Below are 18838 nucleotides of genomic sequence, written 5' to 3'. Positions count from 1 at the left end.
TCCATCACTCAGTTTCACATGCCTTAAATGAGGTTATATCTTCCAACAAGTCAATACAGGGCAATGGAATATGTTAATTGTCACACAGAGTGACTGTGCTGTCCTGTATAGTTCCACAGAAGGATACAAGCACTTTTCAAAAGTAGGGATGGTGTGGAAATAATTATTTACTACCATTTAATAAGAGTTATTAGTTCTGGGATTGATATGGGAGTTCCTTTCCTTATAAGTTTATTCTACACCAGTATATTGATATGGATTCATCTCAGTGAAGAAAATATAATATTCACACAGATTCCAGGTTAGGGAAAATCTTCAAACTATCTACATAGATGATATGTGATACTGATCACTGGTTAGGACCAAAAAGAGCTTACAAAAAATAGCAACAACAGTTATCACTTAGGAGCTATGTTGTTACATAAAGTTTTGGCCTGTCTACATTCTGATTATACTATTCTGTATTCAGAATCTAAATGCTATTGACTCTTATTCCAAGTAAGATGCAAAAAATAAAACCTTTAACTTATGTAACTTTGAGCAAATACAGTATCTCTTCCCTTTTGTCAAACTTTTCAAAGTTTTCTATATATTTCATTTTAGGAAAGCGAGCCGTTCGTTTTAAGAAGATTGTTAAATATAGGTCTATGATGAAGATAAACACTGGCATTTACACTGGACACTTGTCATAGTTACTAAAAGAAACACACCTGAAAGCTATTTCTTATTCTGAAAATATTTGCATTTATTTAGATTGTATTTATTCATCTTGGAAAAAATTATAAAACTAGTAAGTATTATCTTCCATCCTGTGCTAATCCATTTTGGTACATTTTTTACCAAAAAAAATTGCTTTGAATAAAAATTACTGAGAATAATAATTTTTAAAACCATTAAATTAAAGTTTAACAGATTGCTTTTATTGATAATTATTAATAGAGAAATCATTATTATTTTAGAAGATTAATAGCTAATATAGAAATGAGGTAGCTACATAAATTCAGTAATATTTTTAATAAGGATTTTTGTTATGCAAGCTACACCACATCTAGAATTTAAAGTCTTCTCAATACAGTACATTGCTTTGACATAACCATCTATAATGGCTCAAAAGAAAGAAGGCATTGTGCAGCCTATCCTTTCAGTGACCTCCAACAGATAAGGGGAGTGTTTCTTGCACTTCCAGTGTAACTGAATCTCCTCTATTTGACAGAGGACTGGACTGAGCCCACAATGCTTACTGATTGAATAATGAAAGACTCATTAAAAAGCATAAATCTACCATATAGTTATTTAAATTAATTCAGACAGAAGCACATATTTTTCTGTACATTTATCAGGAGGAACACTGTCAGTATGAAAATGTGGCAGTGACCTCAAATAGCATACATTTCTCTGCTAAATTGGTGGACTTGATGAGGTGTGAATGTAAAAATGCTAACGTGTCTGAGTGCACAATACTGCTATGCAGAAGCACAGCATTTGCTTTCACCCATCTCACCTCCCTCATCAGCGAAGCCATTTTGAAATTAGGAAAAGATACCGACATGCTACTTTCTTGAATTACAACATCCAAAATATAACAATCAGTTCAATATACTGAAATGTTTAAAAATACACTCTTTCCCTTTGTGTTACATATGCCGGCTCTGTGCTGGCAAAGCTCTTAGGCGCATAGTTTTAAGCATATGAGAAGTCCTGTTGACTTCAAAGAAAATACCAATATACATAAACTTCAACACTGTGATGAAGCTGGCTTCAGTCCTGTCTGAGGACCGAGAACATGAGTAAGCCTACAGTAAAGACTACAGTAAAGATCCAAGAACATGAGACTCCCTGTAGGATATATAAATCCCACTGCAAAGCTTGTCCAGAAGTATGTGTAATATACTGCACTGGCAAGTCAGTGGGTGTAAGATACGGGTAGAGTACAATTAGCTGCAGAGGGGCATAAGGTTGTTAGCATGATGATTATTCTACAGTTAAGTTTCCAAGAATATATAGGACTTCTAAATTAGAAGGCACAAATCAACATTTGTTATTAATCAAAATTCCCAAGCCTAGATGTAACTACACTCTAGGTAATATAGGTAACTAAACTTTGCAGAAAGAATTCAGTAATATTGACCTAACGCTACCTCTAATTAAAGGGTGAGTACTTTCAAATAAGCTTAAGAGAGGTAAGTACCTACGTCCCATTTAAAATTAATGTTAATGAACGTGTAAAAAAAAGTGAATTAACAGCCAGTTTTAATAACTAAAGGTAACTGTTACACCCTCTCTTCAGACAGCTGAACTACACAAGCACATACTCTGCATATAACAACTGCTGGTGAAGTTGTTTGTGCAAACTCTCCCTTTGGGCATTTGTAGGCACCACTGGAAGCTGTGAGCTGAATGATCAGCTCTTAAGAATAACTTTAATTATTGTAAAGCTATTTAATTCTTCATTTTGAACACAAGCTCAATTTGTAGTTGCCTTTGGAGAATTCAGGAAATAATTGTGTTTGTTATTTCAGTGGATCCTGTGAGAATGTAACTTTATTCCATTGTAATAGATAATATAATAGTTTGGCACCATATTCACTTCTAATTTTAATGTTTACTGGATCTCTGACATCTTAGGTTTTATTTGGGAATCATGGAAATGTTAGTTACAGGTAAGTAGGAGATCTGTATAACACATCCAAAGGAGATACATGCAAAACTTCATTCAGGGTTTGTTTGTTTGGTTTTTGTTTTGTTTTTTTTTAGCACATAATCCAGTGTTTTCAATTTTTTCTCTACTAGATTTCAATGACATCTTCATCCACACACAACAATGCATTAATTCCTACTGGAATTAGCAATATCAAACCAACTAAACAATTAGATTATCAAACAACTAAAATGTTAATAAAAGAAGTTAAAAAATTAAAATTTAAAAGAAAAGATGGATAGAATATACTAAAGCTATTTCAGGGAAAATCAGATCTAAGGTGGATATGATGAAGAGCTTTATAATCTGAAATATGAATATTTAATTATTCTACTACTTCCAAAAATAGTACGTGCACAGAAAAGATTTTTCCTAGGATTGAATAGCAGATGTCTAGGAAATAAGATAAAAGCTGGAAAGGAAAGTTCATTTAAACATTTTATTCATTATTACTCAGTACTGAAAACATATATGACTTTGCCAAACAAAAATTAGTGTCCTTGTCCCAAAGAACTTACACTGTGAGAAGATACCAAGGGAAATACTGACTGCCAGGACTTCTAAATAAAACACATAAAAACCATACTTTTTAAGGAAGAAAATCTTGCATTCTACTTTTTTGTTATTTCCACAGAAGGATAGTTGAAGACCACAAGATATTAGGATTGGGCCACTTTTTCTAAGTGCAACTCTGTCCAAATGGCAGGAGATTGATTTAGAGGGTTAGAAGCAAGGAGGTCATGAGCAGACCACTTCCCAATCTCACTAAGATCCTGGAAATTAAATGGAGCAGATCTAGACTGAAACAAAAAAATCTAGAAACAGAACAGAAGTGTCTTTTATGTTCATGTTATTGTTTGTGAGTTTTCAACTTGTGGCACACAAAGTTAGTACATGCAGCATTAATGAGAGTTAAGTAGTTTTAGGACTTTATGCATAAATTCATCAGAGGATTTTGATTTTCCTGAATCTATACTAGCAACACCTTTAAAAATACATTCAGTCCATTCTAGTTGAAGCTTGAAAACACAGTATTTCTGGCAATACTTTTCTGTCCTCAACTTGGTAAGATTTTTGGATGTTTTCACAGAAAAATTTTAGGGAAGAGGGATGAGAAGGGAGAAAGCACAGACTGAAATGGCATCATTCCATATTATTTACATTCTAACTGCTTCAAAGCATAAGTTCTGAGCATATTATAAAGCTCAGATTTCACCTACAAATGTTAAAGCTGAACAAGGATCATTTTGATTCTATATATTATATATACATGCTATATAATTATTAATTATATTAAGCTAGCATCAAAACAGCTGGTCAGAATCATGATTTAAAGTTTGAAACTTCAACACCACAGCATTGACCTCACTAGTATCTGATCCACCTAAACTCCATTACTTGTTAGCTGGTTTTGATGCATACTATGTTTGTGGATTATTTATCTGTTCTGGTGGAATAACCTTTTCTCTATTGACCAAAATTAATGAGAATTCATGTCTCATTTTGGTTTTCCATTTTGCAATCTTCCAAGCATAATTTAAGCTTATTTTCAATGTTGGGGTTCATGCTTTACGCAAAATTTAGAAAGGAAAAACAGCAGCTTGTAAATTATCATTATGTGACGGAAGTAGGAAACTAGAAGCAAATAACAAAAAGTCCTGTATGATATACTTACTACATGGTATGTGCCATTTGGTACCATACAATATTATATAATGATATAATATCAGTATAATGTAATATAATATGATTTTACTGTTCCATCTGAAGAAAGACGAGTTGAATTTTGCATTTAAAGGGAATAATATCTGAACTATATAGAATTGTATGTGAAATGATACAGATTATGTATGCAATTACTCCTAAGAAATCGAATTCCAGTCTTCCTTGGCTAAATATAAACAGTTCTCGTGAAAAGGAACAGGTCAAGCTTTTCTTCTTTTGGTTTATTTAAGCAATATTATTATATGCGTGCTGATGTTATCTGTTGTCATATGTACTTCAGTTCCTACAGGAAAAAAAATATAACTTAATACTGTATTTGTATTCAGCTGTAAAAGAGATCTGAATGTTTCCTTGTCTCAGTCAGTGCAATTTATAATTTAAAACATCTACCATCTATTTGAGGAAATTAACTATAATGGGCAGTTTTGCTCAGGAAAATAAGCCATGGAGCTTAAGTATGTTGAAGGTCACTGACAAAGTGAGTTAGCAAGGTTGTCTGAAGGTAGAACTGGCACAGCATCAGTCCAAATTATACCTGCCCGTATGTTGTCTTTACACTGTCAGTCATATCAGTACTGAAATACACTTACAGGAACAAAATGGAAATACTGGCACCACAGCCAACTTCCCTACCACTAAGAGCAATAACAAGAAGGTATCAGACTTAAAAACAAAGCAAAAAAGATTGATGTGATCAAATCTCTCAGGGTATTACTTCATTTTTCTACTGGCATAGACGAAACCTCCTCTCCAAGCTCAAAGTCTCCTGACAAAGACTACACGGTGTACCAGAATGAACTTACTCTGTGCCCTTGAACTCTCCCCTCCACTCTAAAGAACACTCAGTTTCTGCCAACTGTTTTTCAACTGAGGCAAGATTTGAAAGGAAAAAAACACCAGGTGAAAGGTGATTTTTGTAGCAGTTGTTGCTCTGCTGGGAAACTGCCAAAAGGCAAATTTCATTAGTTTCACTCTGTGTGTATGTGGTTGTACATGTGTGTCTGTGTGACGTTTGCTATGTTGTCACGCTCTTTTTATCCTTCCATGCCTGGATCTTTTAGCAACACAGGAAAATGCTGAGAATGTCCATTGCATTGTGTTTTCTTTTCAGGCACCACAGTGCATAATTTCATACTTATTTCCAGCAAACCCTGATAAAATTGGCCACAGAAAGTGGAGGAAAGAAAAGAAAGAAAATCAAATGAGGCAAATCATGCCTGACTAATCCAGTGGCCTTCTATGATGGAGTAAGTGCATAATTGGATAAAGTAAAAGCTATGGATGTCATCTACCTAGAATTCTGTAATGTCTTTGGTATGGCCCCCCACAACATTCTTGCAGCTAAATCGGAGAGATATGGGTTTGATGGATGGACTGTTAGATGGATAAGGAATTGGCTGCATGGCTGCTATCCAAAGGGTTACAGTCAGTGGCTCAATGTTCAAGTGGAAACCAGTAATGAGTGGTGTCCCTCAAGGGTCTGTACTGGGACCAATACTATTTAATATCTTCATCAACGACATAGTGGTGTTGAGCACACCCTCAGCAAGTTTGCAGATAACACCAAGCTGAGTGGTGCAGTTGATACGCTTGAGGGAAGGGATGCTTTCCAGAGGGACCTTGACAGGCTTGAAAAGTGGGCCCATGTGAACCTCATGAAGTTCAGCAAGGTCAGGTGCAAGGTCCTGCACCTGAATCTGGGCAATCCCCAATATCAATACAGACTGGGGACGAATGGATTGAGAGCAGCTCTGCAGAGAAGGACTCGGGGATACTGGTGGATGAAAAATTTGGACATGAGATGGTAATGTGCAATTGCAGCCCAGAAAGCCAGTCGTACCCTTGGCTGCATAAAAAGAAGCGTGCCCAGCATTACAGAGGGGTGTGGTTTTATTTTGCACGTTTTCTAAAGATCTATGACACATTAGTTATAGCATATGTTTCGTAATTCCTGCAACAAAACTATGATAGGACATTCTGCAAAACTTGCATCTAGAGTTCAGTGCAAACATCTTTCCACATTTTAGCATTTAAATAAACCTTTGCTGTCACCCACATTTTAACTCTGATGATATAATTTTCCTGGTAATCAAAGTGCATTGCCCTTCTCTGTCCCATATTGACTTTACCAGATTTCATTTTAGTATCTCATTTCACAGGTCTCTATATGGCTTCCCTCTTCCCTTTATTATGAATTTCTGTTGTAAAAAGCAGCAATTCCAGTAACAACCCTTAATTTGTGATTCAGGCTCTTGCTTTTGAAAATAGGTTCCAAATCCATTAATATCAGCAGTACAAAACAGACCATTAAAATAATTGATAATGTTCCCTCTCTCAAGACTAGCTCATGGATTTCCACACCAAGAAAGTGACATCATCTGACAAGTTATTTTCTTCCAACTCTTTCTTCATTCCTTTACATGTTATTGCATCCTCTAGCACCATCCTTTTCTTCACACTGGTTAGCTTTCTAAAATGATGCTCTTACTTCTTCCTTACCAGATTTTGATCCTTCTTTTCCCTCATTCTTTTATTTCATGATGTTTTATTTTTTCAGTTAACGTTACCTTAGGGTCATACTTGATTACCCATAATACACACTGTACCACGCTAGACTATCAAAATTAATTCAACCCCATGTTGTCTTCAGTTATTACCCACCTTCAGCATTCAGTAATAATTTAATGCTATTTCAGTTCCTCTGATTTCATATTTGTTAATCTTACTTTGTTCTACATTTACTCTCTTTTTCTTATCCAGGTATCTAGTTTCACAAGAAGCAACAAGATGCTATGCATTTCTCTTAGAGTACCCAGGAATTAAAGATACATAAAAGAGAGTTACAACAAGCCATAGTTTGATAAACTGAAGAGTCAGAAGAGTAAACACTAGCACCTATATCCTTAGATGCATTAAGGATAAACAGTATTTTATTCTCAAAAAGGGTTTGAAGAGAAAATTATTGATCTTCCAGTGAAATACTTCAGTGTCTAATTAAAATAAGCTACTATAATAGAAGATTAGTAGGAACAGACAATGTCCATATTAAAATAAAGAAAAATAATGTTATTATAGCCTAAGGAAAAGAGAAATTAAAAGGATCATAAAGCATTTAGATACATTGATAGAAAATAACCCACAGCTGTCTTTAAAAAAAAAGCATTGCTCTTTGATCTGCTAGAAATCTTCAGGCCTCTCCATAGAATACTTGGTAAAAGAAACTTGTCAATAAAATTTATTTGGGTTTTCAAAAAGTCTTTGATAAACCCTTTTCCATGGGAAGATGTTGAGAAAAGAATAATTCACAAAGAAAGAATTGATTGCATGGATTAAAAACAAGCTACACAGAGTATGTTAAGGTGTAACCAGAGCTCAATTTTCAACATAGCAAAAGATTAATGGTGTAGTGAAACATTCTCTATATTAATCTGATGTTGTTTAACGTTCTGTTAATGATCTGGAAAAGGGGATGAATTACGATATTGTACAATTTTCCAGTAACAGAAACTACATAAGCCAAGTCCAGAGACAATACGAATATCTTCAAAGAGAGCTTATAAAGTTAGATAAATGATGGATGACACTTAAGGTGCTACTTTTTGAATTGAAGTCAAACATACATATAAATGCCTATGAAATATGACCTATTCACTCTGCAGTCAATCATAGAATCATAGAATCATTAAGGCTGGAAAAGTCCTCTAAGATCATCAAGTCCAACCATCAACCCAACACCTCTATGCCTACTAAACAATGTCCCAAAGTGCCACATCTACGCGTTTTTTGAACTCCTCCAGGGATGAGGACTCAACCATTTCCCTGGGCAGCCTGTTCCAATGCTTGACCACCCTTTCAGTAAAGAAATTTTTCATAATATCCAATCTAAACCTCCCCTGGCACAACTTGAGGCCATTTCCTCTCGTCCTATCATTAGCTACTTGGGATAAAAGACTTGACACCGACCTTGCTACAACCTCCTTTCAGGTAGTTGTAGAGAGCAATAAGGTGTCCCCTCAGCCTCTGCTTCTCCAGACTAAACAATCCCAGTTATCTCAGCCATTCCTCATAAGACTTGTGCTCCAGACCCTTCACCAGCTTTGTTGCCCTTCTCTGGACACGCTCCAGCACCTCAATGTCTCTCTTGTAGTGAGGGGCCCAAAACTGAACACAGTATTTGAGGTGCAGCCTCACCAGTGCTGGGTACAGGGGCATGATCACTTCCCTAGTCCTGCTGGCCACACTGTTTCTGATACAAGCCAGGATGCCATTGGCTTTCTTGGCAACCTGGGCACGCTGCCGGCTCATGTTCAGCCAGCTGTCAACCAACACCCCCAGGTCCTTCTCTGCCAGGCAGCTTTCCAGCCACTCTTCCCCAAGCCTGTAGCGTTGCATGGGGTTATTGTGACCCAAGTGCAGGACCTTGCACTTGGCCTTGTTAAAGTTCATACAATTGGCCTTGGCCCATTGATCCAGTCTGTCCAGATCCCTCTGTAGGTCCCTCCTACCCTCAAGCAGATCAACACTCCTGCAGAACTTGGTGTCATCTGCAAACTTACTGAGGGTGCACTCAATCCCCTCATCCAGATCATTAATAAAGATATTAAACAGAACTGGCCCCAGTACTGAGCCCCGGGGAACACTGCTTGTGACTGGCTGCCAACTGGATTTAAGTCCATTCACCACAACTCTCTGGGATCAGCCATGCAGCCAGTTTTTTACCCAGCGAAGAGTACACCTGCCTAAGCCAAGAGCTGCCAGCTTCTCTAGGAGAATGCTGTGGGAGACAGTGTCAAAGGCTTTACTGGTGTCCAGGTAGATAACATCTACAGCCTTTCCCTCATCTACTAGGCAGGTCACCTGGTTATAGAAGGAGATCAGGTTGGTCAAGCAGGACCTGCCTTTCCTGAACCCATGCTGGCTGGGACTGATCCCCTGGTTGGTCTGCACATGCCTGTTGGGCGCACTCAAGATGAACTACTCCATTATTTTCCCTGGTACCGAGGTCAGGCTGACAGGCCTGTAGTTCCCCAGATCCTCCTTCTGGCCATTCTTGTAGATGGGTGTCACATTGGCAAGCCTTCAGTCATCTGGGACCTCCCCTGTTAAACAAGACCGCTGATAAATGATGGAGAGTGGCTTGGCAAGCTCCTCCGCCAGCTCCCTCAGTACTCTTGGGTGGATCCCATCCAGCCCCATAGACTTGTAAGCGTCCAGGTGGTGTGGCAGGTCATCAACTGCTTCCTCCTAGATTATGGGGGGTTTATTCTGCTCTCCGTCCCTGTCTTCTGGCTCAGGGGGCTGAATACCCTGGGGAGAACTGGTCTGACTATTAAAGACTGAGGCAAAGGCAGCATTAAGTACCTCACCCTTTTCCTTATCCTTGGTGGCAATGTTCCCCTGCACATCCAATAAAGGAGGGAGATTCTCCTTGGCTCTCTTTTTGTTGTTAATGTATTTGTAAAAATATTTTTTATTCTCTCTTACAACAGTGGCCAGATTGAGTTCTAGCTGGGCTTTTGCCTTTCTAATTTTCTCTCTGCATGACTTGACGAGATCCCTGTACTCTTTTTGAGTTGCCTGCCCCTTCTTTCAAAAGTGGTAAACTCTCCTTTTTTTCCTGAGTCCCAGCAAAAGCTCCCTGTTCAGAGGCCGGTCATCTTCCCCACCGGTTCGTCTTATGGCACATGGAGACAGCCTGCTCCTGTGCCTTTAAGACTTCCTTCTTGAAGAATGCCCAGCCTTCCTGGACCCCTTTGCCCTTCAGGAATGTCTCTCAAGGGACTCTCTCAACCAGTGTCCTGAACAGGCCAAAGTCTGCCCTCTGGAAGTCCATGGTAGTGGTTTTGCTCACCCCTCTTCTTACTTTGCCACGAATTGAGAACTCTACCATATCATGGTCGCTAAGCCCAAGATGGCCTTCAACCACCACATCTCCCACCAGTCCTTCTCTGTTTGTAAACAGCAGGTCAGGTGAGGCACCTCCCCTGGTAGGCTCACTTACCAGCTGTGTCAGGAAGTTATCTTCCACACATTCCAGGAACCTCCTTTCCTCTCTGCTGTGTTGTATTTCCAGCAGACATCCAGTAAGTTGAAGTCCCCCACAAGAACAAGGACTAGCGATTGTGAGACTTCTGCCAGCTGCTTATAGAATGCTTCATCTGCCTCTTCATCCTGGTTGGGTGGTCTGTAACAGACACCCAGCAGGATATCCACCTTGTTGACCTTTCCCCTCATCCTTACCCATAAGCACTCAACCTTATCATCACAATCGCCAAGTTCTACACAATCGAAACACTCCCTAACATACAGAGTCGCCCCTCCACCTCTCCTTCCTTGCCTGTCCCTTCTGAAGAGCTTATAGCCATCCATTGCAGCACTCCAGTCATGAGAATCATCCCACCACGTTGCTGTGATGGTGACTGAGTCATAGCTGTCCTGCTGCACTGGAGATAAAGAATGTCTGCCCCAGGTTAACATGAATTGCAAACAAGGTGCGTTTTTTTCTCTTTTTTCTCTCTGAATAAAAAGTAAGCTTAGCACAGAGATGGAGGTACCTATACAGTAATATGTTTAAAAACTAATAGTCATGCACAGTGGAAATAATAACTTGAACCAGATACAGACTTGTTAGATTCCAAATTATCCATAACTTCCAAAGAAAAAGGCTTGGGTGTTACTCTTGTCATAGCAATGAGAACCTTAAAAAAATAGCCAAATACAACACTCAGAATGTCAAAGCACAGCATGAAGTAATTCTGAAAATACAGTAATTTTGTACATTAATGTATAATAAGCTTATATGGCAGGTCTCATCAGGAACGATACATTCACATCCAGTTTCATTTTCACACAGAACATAGCAAAAATAGAAAGTCCAGTATATTGCTGGAAGACAAAAATGGTTTTGTATGAAAAGAGATTCAATTAGAACCCTCAATTACATCTAGAGAACAGAAAAATAAAAGGGATACCATTACTGTATTGTTCTCTTCTAGCATGTATGAAGTGAGACAACTTTGCTTTGAATACAAGGAGTGTTGAATTCCTCTAAATAACTGAATATATTTAAAAGCTATTAATCTTCAACAGCTCAACAATGGTAGATACTTTAAAAAAGCAATGAAGTCATAACACACAGAAATACCATACATTTATTAGCATTTTGTATTAACTTTTAAGCATGTTACACCATATAACTGACACCAACAACTCAACAAAAGACAAAACAGTTATGTCCCATTTTATTGAGATAAGTGGGACTGCTTTGTGTTTAAAATTAAGCTTATGGGGCAGAGATCATGAATTGTGTGTTTCACAGCATAGATCAGCCACCAAACTATCCGGGAAGAAAATTCCAGTGAAGTTTAATTGAGACAGAAGTCTCTTGCACCATCAGGATTCCTTACCCTGATGCAAGAGAGAGCTGCCAGTTTGAGAGAAAGGAACAGGATAAAACTTTTTGGTGTGGTCTCATACAACACTTTCAACTTCAGTTTTTAATGGTGTCATGGACTAAATTGACTTTCATAACAACATAGTTATTCAAGATGTGACAGCAGTGAAATCAAAAGCAGATGCTAGAGTGATATTAGGATTGAAGACAGGACTTGTTACTGTCCCTAGTCCTCACCTGGAATCATAGAATCATAGAATAAAATTTCCTGAAAGGGTTTTTTGTTGTTTCATTTTTATTCCGCCTTTAAAACTTACTGTATTATTTGATCATATTCTCTTCCAACTTTAGCATCATAAAAGAAATACTGTTTTGTTAGGGGATAAAATATGGGCCTCCGTTCATATTTAGAAAATTATGTGTGTTTCACAGTTGTCTTAAAACAGACGTTCTCAAAACATAAAAGCCAAGCACACAATTACTTGTACACAAATACACAAAAGAAGTGCATCTGAAGTTTTTAACGTTAATTCAAATTTGCAGTGTTAAGTATGTGCCTGCTAACCTACTTTCAGAAAGGACACAGTAATAAAAGGAATACACAAAGATCTATCCTGAAAGAAGCAATGGCAATAGGAAGCACAAGGCAAATCACCCTAACATCCATGCAAAAGACAGGCTGAACTGATTCAGAGCTGCAATGGTGTTGTAAAAAATGCATCAAGTTGCAATTAAAAAAAAAAGAAAAGCTGTGAGCCTGGCACTCCTTCCCACATGCAACTGGCAATGCAAATCAAAAGTATTTCAACTCTGTAGATTTAGCTACAAAATTAAAAAATTAGAATAAATTATTTGTACTCTTCAGATCTGTGAAACATTTTTAAATATAGCATGATTACTTTTTTAAAATTTTCATCAGAAATCTATGATAACTGACAGAGACCAACTGTACCTATATGTACATAGAAAAAAAATTAACATCTGTCTTTTAAGGATTGAAGCTGCATTACCCATAATTAGAAGGGAGACTATTCATATAAGTAAGAATAAGAATAAGACATGAGCATTCACCGACTGGCAACGGGGATGGGTTATTAATTACTAGACGAAGAATGACAGAACATTCGTGGGAAGGGGCAGAGGGACACAAAAGAATGCTGATGTTTCTTTAAATCTCCAATGTATCACGACGCTTACATCATGCTGCGTTGGGTTACATCATGTTACGACTAGTGATGTAACCCGCCGCAATGCAATGCACACATCGCATTCAGTCAGCACTTTTTCAGCTTGTCCACATGATCACCGTGGTCAAGAGAGGTTTGGCTGGGTTAATTAAAATTATTGTATTGCTATGGTATTTCTGGTTGTTCATGAATAGACATTTCCTTGTTTTAAGAAAAAGAAGGAAGGCAAATAGAACTAAAATGTATTCTAAATATATAAAACAAATGGGTAGAACATGCAGATAGGCTTGGTCTGATGACAATATGAAAAGCCACCCACATGAATATATTATATAGCAAAGGAGCAAGTAAATCAGGGGAGAAATATCAGGTGCTTCATTCTCACTATAACCATGTTTCCTCTTTAAGGATAAAATGCATCTTTCTGTTCAGAGTTTCTTTTTTTTTTTTTTTAATGGAATGTGTTAAATAGAACTTTAAGGTAGGGGGTTAGGGTAAGCTTTTCCTATATGTCATGGGTGTAATTCTCTTGTACTACCAAACCAGGCTTCGGCTCTAGGTGAAGAAATTATTTCCATGCAGCAGCAGGCTGATGAAAGTATCAAAACAGCCCCATCGCCAGTGTCTCCAATGCACATGCTGGAATCTGTAGCAGCTAAAATATGTTTGATGGTGGAGCTGGTGCCCAGCAGGGAATTCAGATAGCTGGGGCAGCAGCAGCAACTGTGATTAAAGCCAAATATTGCACACCAACTGTAATCATTTGCCTAATTGATAAGACTAAAACCAAGCAAGCCTGGTCTTTGTCTCACCTTGCCCCTTCTTTTCTTTTCTTAGTCTAGCCTTGATGCCAGTCCCTAGTGCTTGAGCAGAAGCATATGGATTTAGCTACGGGCATTTTTTCCAGATATCATCTATTTGAAAATGTGATAGATATTTGAATGCACAGTTGTAGCTTTTCCCTGTCATAGACCACAGTAAGTTTGTTATTTCCTACTTTGTTTTTCTATGCTATCCCTTGGGAAACACTCTTTTTTCTAAATGATTAAATATAGGAGAGATGAATGGCATATTCACAAAACCATTAACTTTTTTATTAATCACATACTCCTTAATACTCAAGTTTAGATGGAGAAATGGACATTAGCATGGGATGCAAAAAGACTAGCAAGAAGAATCTGATGTCATATGTCCGTATGCCCTTGCTTTTTCTGCTGCCATATTTGAGCATAAATTATATGTAATCTACTGAACCCACTGCATTTTCACTGTTGTTTTTGTTTATGTTCAGTTAATGTTTCTCCCATTCTGCCTATCTTTGCAAAAGGTATATACAGAGGGCGTAGAGAGTTTTGCTGATTTTCTACTGTGCTCTCCACCTTGCACGCTTTACTTACAGCTTGCATGAACACACACACAGGCACACATACAAACAGATAATATAACTTTCTCTTGAAGAACTGATTGTAAATGGAATATTTTTTTAAGGTTGGTCTTCAATTTAGATGTGAACATGCATCCTCTTCCATTGGCAGTTACAGTCATGAAAGCATTTACCATTTCTGGACCAAACCCTAACCTTTCTGCACCTTCTGTCATCTGCTTATTACTGTCTTCTTGCTAGAAGCTAATTCAACTGCACATATGATTTTCCAGAGCTCATCTCAGACAAAAATGTGTCAAGTTAACAAAGAACAACTCTTTAAACCGATTAAGCTAAAACACTCTGACTGAAATGGGTTAGGAGACAATCATCTGAGTAGCTTCACCAGCAGAGGCAGCAATTGCTATCTTGGAGGGTGACAAGCAGTGACTTTGTTTGCTGGTACAGCTGCAGTACGAAAAGGATGTATCTACTTCTCTGAAATATTTAAGCAGGTGAGAAGTCATTAGCAGAGAAGGAAGGATTAAGAATTTGCTGGAGAAAGATAAACACTAATTCAGTCTCTAAGAATGGAGTCGGAAAGCAGAGTGGTATTGTCATCAGGAAGCAGGAGCTACAATTGATAAAAGAGTAGATGCCAACGAGTAACAATCCTCAAAACAATACAGCTGATTCTCAAAAATATGTGACTCCAAGTTGCAAAAGAAATACTTCATCTGATTTCTGTTCATATTCTTCCTAGTCCTTCTCCTTTAATGACAAGACAAGCTATACATAAATCAAATACCCCTATCTTAAAAAAATACTAATGAAATGCCTGGAATCAGATCACAACACAGTCAAAGTGACTAACTATGATTGACAAAAGAAAGACAAACACAGTTCTGGAATGGGGTCTTGATTCTGGTACTTAGGAAAAGTCTATATACCTATGAGGCATATAGCCCCTCTGAAATCAGGTCAATTTGGAGTCAGTTTTACAGAAAGTAGAATAAGAGTAAAGGGTTACATCTTAAATGACTTATTCTAAAGGGGAAAAAAAAAATGTAAATACTGTGGTGCAGGCAGAGTAATTGTATTAATATGGGTAGGTTTACATGAGGAATACAATCTTTAGATGTGTGTTTGAACAGCAATCAATTTTTAACTCTGGTGTGTTAAAATAACTGAATCCCTGAAGCAAGAAGGGAAGAAAAAGAGCTTGAAGGTTGTCCCTAAGGCACTATACCTTCCAGGGCTCCTTCTGGGACAATGCTAATTATGCATTAGCTTTCACTCAAGGTTTTGCTTAAAGGCACAATCTAGCCATAAATAATTATTCATATCATTGACTCCAGCAAAGACTCATTCTTTTCTAAAGCAAGAATGTTAAACTCTGAATCAGGTCAGAATCCCATAAACATTAAGTAAGCTGAAAAGTCTTCCTTTATAGATTATGTAAACCCCTTAAAGGAAAAATTTAGGTTTATGGATTAACTTGCTCTAAGGCTTATGCTAAAACATCTACATTTCCGTATAATTAGTAGGACAGTTTATTCTGGAATCTTCTGCTACCTTAGTGAAAAGTACTATGTTGTTCCTGCACCCAAGCAGCAAGGATTCATGATGTGAGAAGCTGTTATAATAATCAGGCTTCTAATAATGAGGAATAAGTAGAGTCTAGCAGAATGAAAGCTTCAGCAGTTTGTCACCCACAAGATAAGACGTTGGCAAAACTGTGTCTTGATTTATGAAGTTTGTGCCATCATATTTCACATTTGCAATGGAAAAAACAGGTGGAATATACAGTCTGAGAGTAGACTCTATGATGCAGAAATTGAAAAAATGCACCCTGGCATAGGAAAATCAATTCTGAGTAGATAAGTGTATTTTTTTTTTTTACTGAGGTACAGCTTCACAGATATTTGTTTATAGTTGCATTCACATATTTGCAAACTAACCACAATGTCATATTTAGTTGAAATTTAAAATGAAGTACATAGCTAGTTGAGATACAGCAGGGCCATGTGGGACCTAATAACGCCTTTAAAAGTTTTAGTCTCATGGAGTTTTGACCCCACCACAAATGTATTTGCATAACATGATTTACTATCTCGAATGTTGTAGATATAAACTTTTCTCCTCATGATAGAACACTGAAAATTATTTGTCCTGTCATTACATTGTCAGTATTTTCACTGTTGTGGTACTGAAGTCCTAATCCCTATTTTAAACATGATAATCTCACTGTTTATTGCACTTCTAGAAATGCATCTTCATATAAGCGGCAAAAACAACTACTGACTTTAGGATAGGCACAGATTACATTCATTAGCATTATGAAACAATATGTCTGTTTCCACATAAAATATCATTATTATTTTGTGTAGATGGAGTGAGATGAAGACTATTTTATCATATCCGTTTGCTGTAATAAGACAATATTGGGGGAAAAGCAGGCCTTCAGCAGCTTAGGAAAAATGAACTAAAAAAGGACAAAATTAGTATGTTAAAATCCTGCCTCCTCAGCCCTCATTAAATTTACATCTTCTTGTTTCTGAAATGGATTCTATTGTATGTGCACATGAGTGTGTGCTTGTGGATCCTAAAGGTTCTAAAAATGGTCAACAGGTAGCAGAGAGGCAAATAGGTTATTTAATTTTTGGTCCTTCCTTTACCCTCAGTACAACCAAGCATAATGTGAGCTTTTCCATAAGACTTGTTAGGGTGACTGTCATATTCACTCTAAAAACATTGTTAGAATGACAAACCATAAGTATGTCCAGGTACTGCTTGTTCCATTGCTTATATAATACTGCAAATAGAAACCTGGAAACGATACAAAGGAAAGCATGAGTTTAACAGGGAACTATAATCTCAAGTCCACCTGCAATTTAAGAGAAATAAAAATATTAAATTTCTACAAGAAGAAACTGCATATCTTGTGCTGCTAACTCATTACTTCTGATTACTTCTGGTAGTCCATCCAAATAAATGGGATACCTATAGATAAGTAGAAATTATTTTCTAGGGACTGAATTTTGAAGAAGCTGTTTTAAAAGCAGAACATGGTCCCAAAAATCCATGACAAGCTAAACCATGTTGCTCATATAAGTTACCCTTAACAGTTCCAGCATTAAAGCCCCTTTCCAAAGTTGCCATACACGACTGGAAGAGAATGTGTAGAAAGCAAACAGCAAGTCCTAACAACAGGAGCTTATATTAATAGTTCAGGTAATAAAAAAATGAGCCATGTTTACATGAAACCTCTGATGAGACCTTTATTACTCCCTGATGCGGTGTACAAAGAAAGAAATGCTTGTTCTTCTTGACTGCCTTCCTTTATCACCTGGTTGCCTCAGACCACACTGCAAGACACTACCTTCAATCCTGTTCCCTTGGGAATTCATTCTGGAAACAGTGTGATGGCTATGGGCCAAAAGCTACTGTCAAGTTCACTTTTGAAAATCCAGGACAACTTAATCAAAGTCCATACGTGGCACACACAATTGAATAACCTGGTTATATCTAATATCATATAAAGTAGTTGTATTGCCTTGGGGGCAGGAATTGAACAGGAAAGCAATGACCTATCAGAAACACTAGAGGAACAAGAAAGGTAACTGTTCAAGCAAACTTCAGAATAAATGGCCATAGTGGAATATTTTCATGCTTTATACTATGTTCAAAGTCATCAGAAAGAGTCAGAGAACAACAAAAGTCAGAAATCCATGCATGAGTACATAAACTACTCATTCAAGTGAACTGGAAACATGCAAAATATTAATTTCATGAGAAGAAATGAAGAATATCAGTAAAGAAAATAAATAGATTAGTTAAAATAACAAACAGTGGATACATAACATTTTCACTATTTTTTCAAAGCATCCTGAACAGCTATACAGCTTCTGATCAAAATCCAGATCTGAGGTTTAAATTTGCTAAGAAAAAGTAAACTGCATATCATTAGATCTTGTAGATCCTGTGACGCATGCCAATTCCCAGTTAAGGAAGTTATGTTTGGTTTCTCCTGTTCATAGCTAATGTAACAAATGTGACAACTAGGAGTAGCTCCAAGTCCAGGCTCCAGATTTCACATCCTTAACTGTTTTGTAGTTTTTTTCGTACACACATCAATGACTGTCTTTGTGAAGATGATTTAATCCCTAATTAATCCCAAAGTGAAAATTCTGCTCTCTTTCCATATACTTCATGTTAAATTACTAGAAATAGCCTGAAATCAATGTAATTACTCACAGAAGTAAATACTTATTGTGCAATACTAGAAAAAGAACAGAGAACTGGGGAGCAAATAACTAAGCCCTAGTTATCTACATATACTTAGAGGCTGTAAAAATTTTTACTTTCAAAACCTAATTTAGGGCTCTAAAAAAAGAAAAAAAACTGAGCTTCATCAGGCACTAGAGAAAGGAAGCCTCTCCAGGAAGCAATTTATGCCACCAGTGAAAGGC

The 18838-nt window shown here is 37.3% G+C and overlaps 1 protein-coding gene across 3 annotated transcripts in view; it reads right to left on the bottom strand.

The window, feature by feature from the left end:
• NLGN4X (neuroligin 4 X-linked) overlaps positions 1–18838 on the bottom strand; it is a 137708-nt gene that overhangs the window by 95641 nt on the left and 23229 nt on the right. The window contains exons 3-4 of one of the 3 annotated variants that reach the window (XM_075491910.1): positions 15917–15941; positions 8312–8325 (exon numbers count right to left, since the gene is read on the bottom strand). The exons of the other annotated variants lie outside the window; for them this stretch is intronic. Of the exons in view, the coding sequence (XP_075348025.1) occupies positions 8312–8325; positions 15917–15941 (39 nt within the window). The remainder of the gene's footprint in view (positions 1–8311; positions 8326–15916; positions 15942–18838) is intronic. 3 annotated transcript variants of the gene reach the window in all.

This window comes from Mycteria americana, chromosome 1 (genome assembly GCF_035582795.1).
Source record: "Mycteria americana isolate JAX WOST 10 ecotype Jacksonville Zoo and Gardens chromosome 1, USCA_MyAme_1.0, whole genome shotgun sequence".
Classification (NCBI taxonomy): domain Eukaryota; kingdom Metazoa; phylum Chordata; class Aves; order Ciconiiformes; family Ciconiidae; genus Mycteria; species Mycteria americana.
Note: the sequence above shows the minus strand (reverse complement) of the source record. Positions and strands in the feature narration are given on the sequence as shown.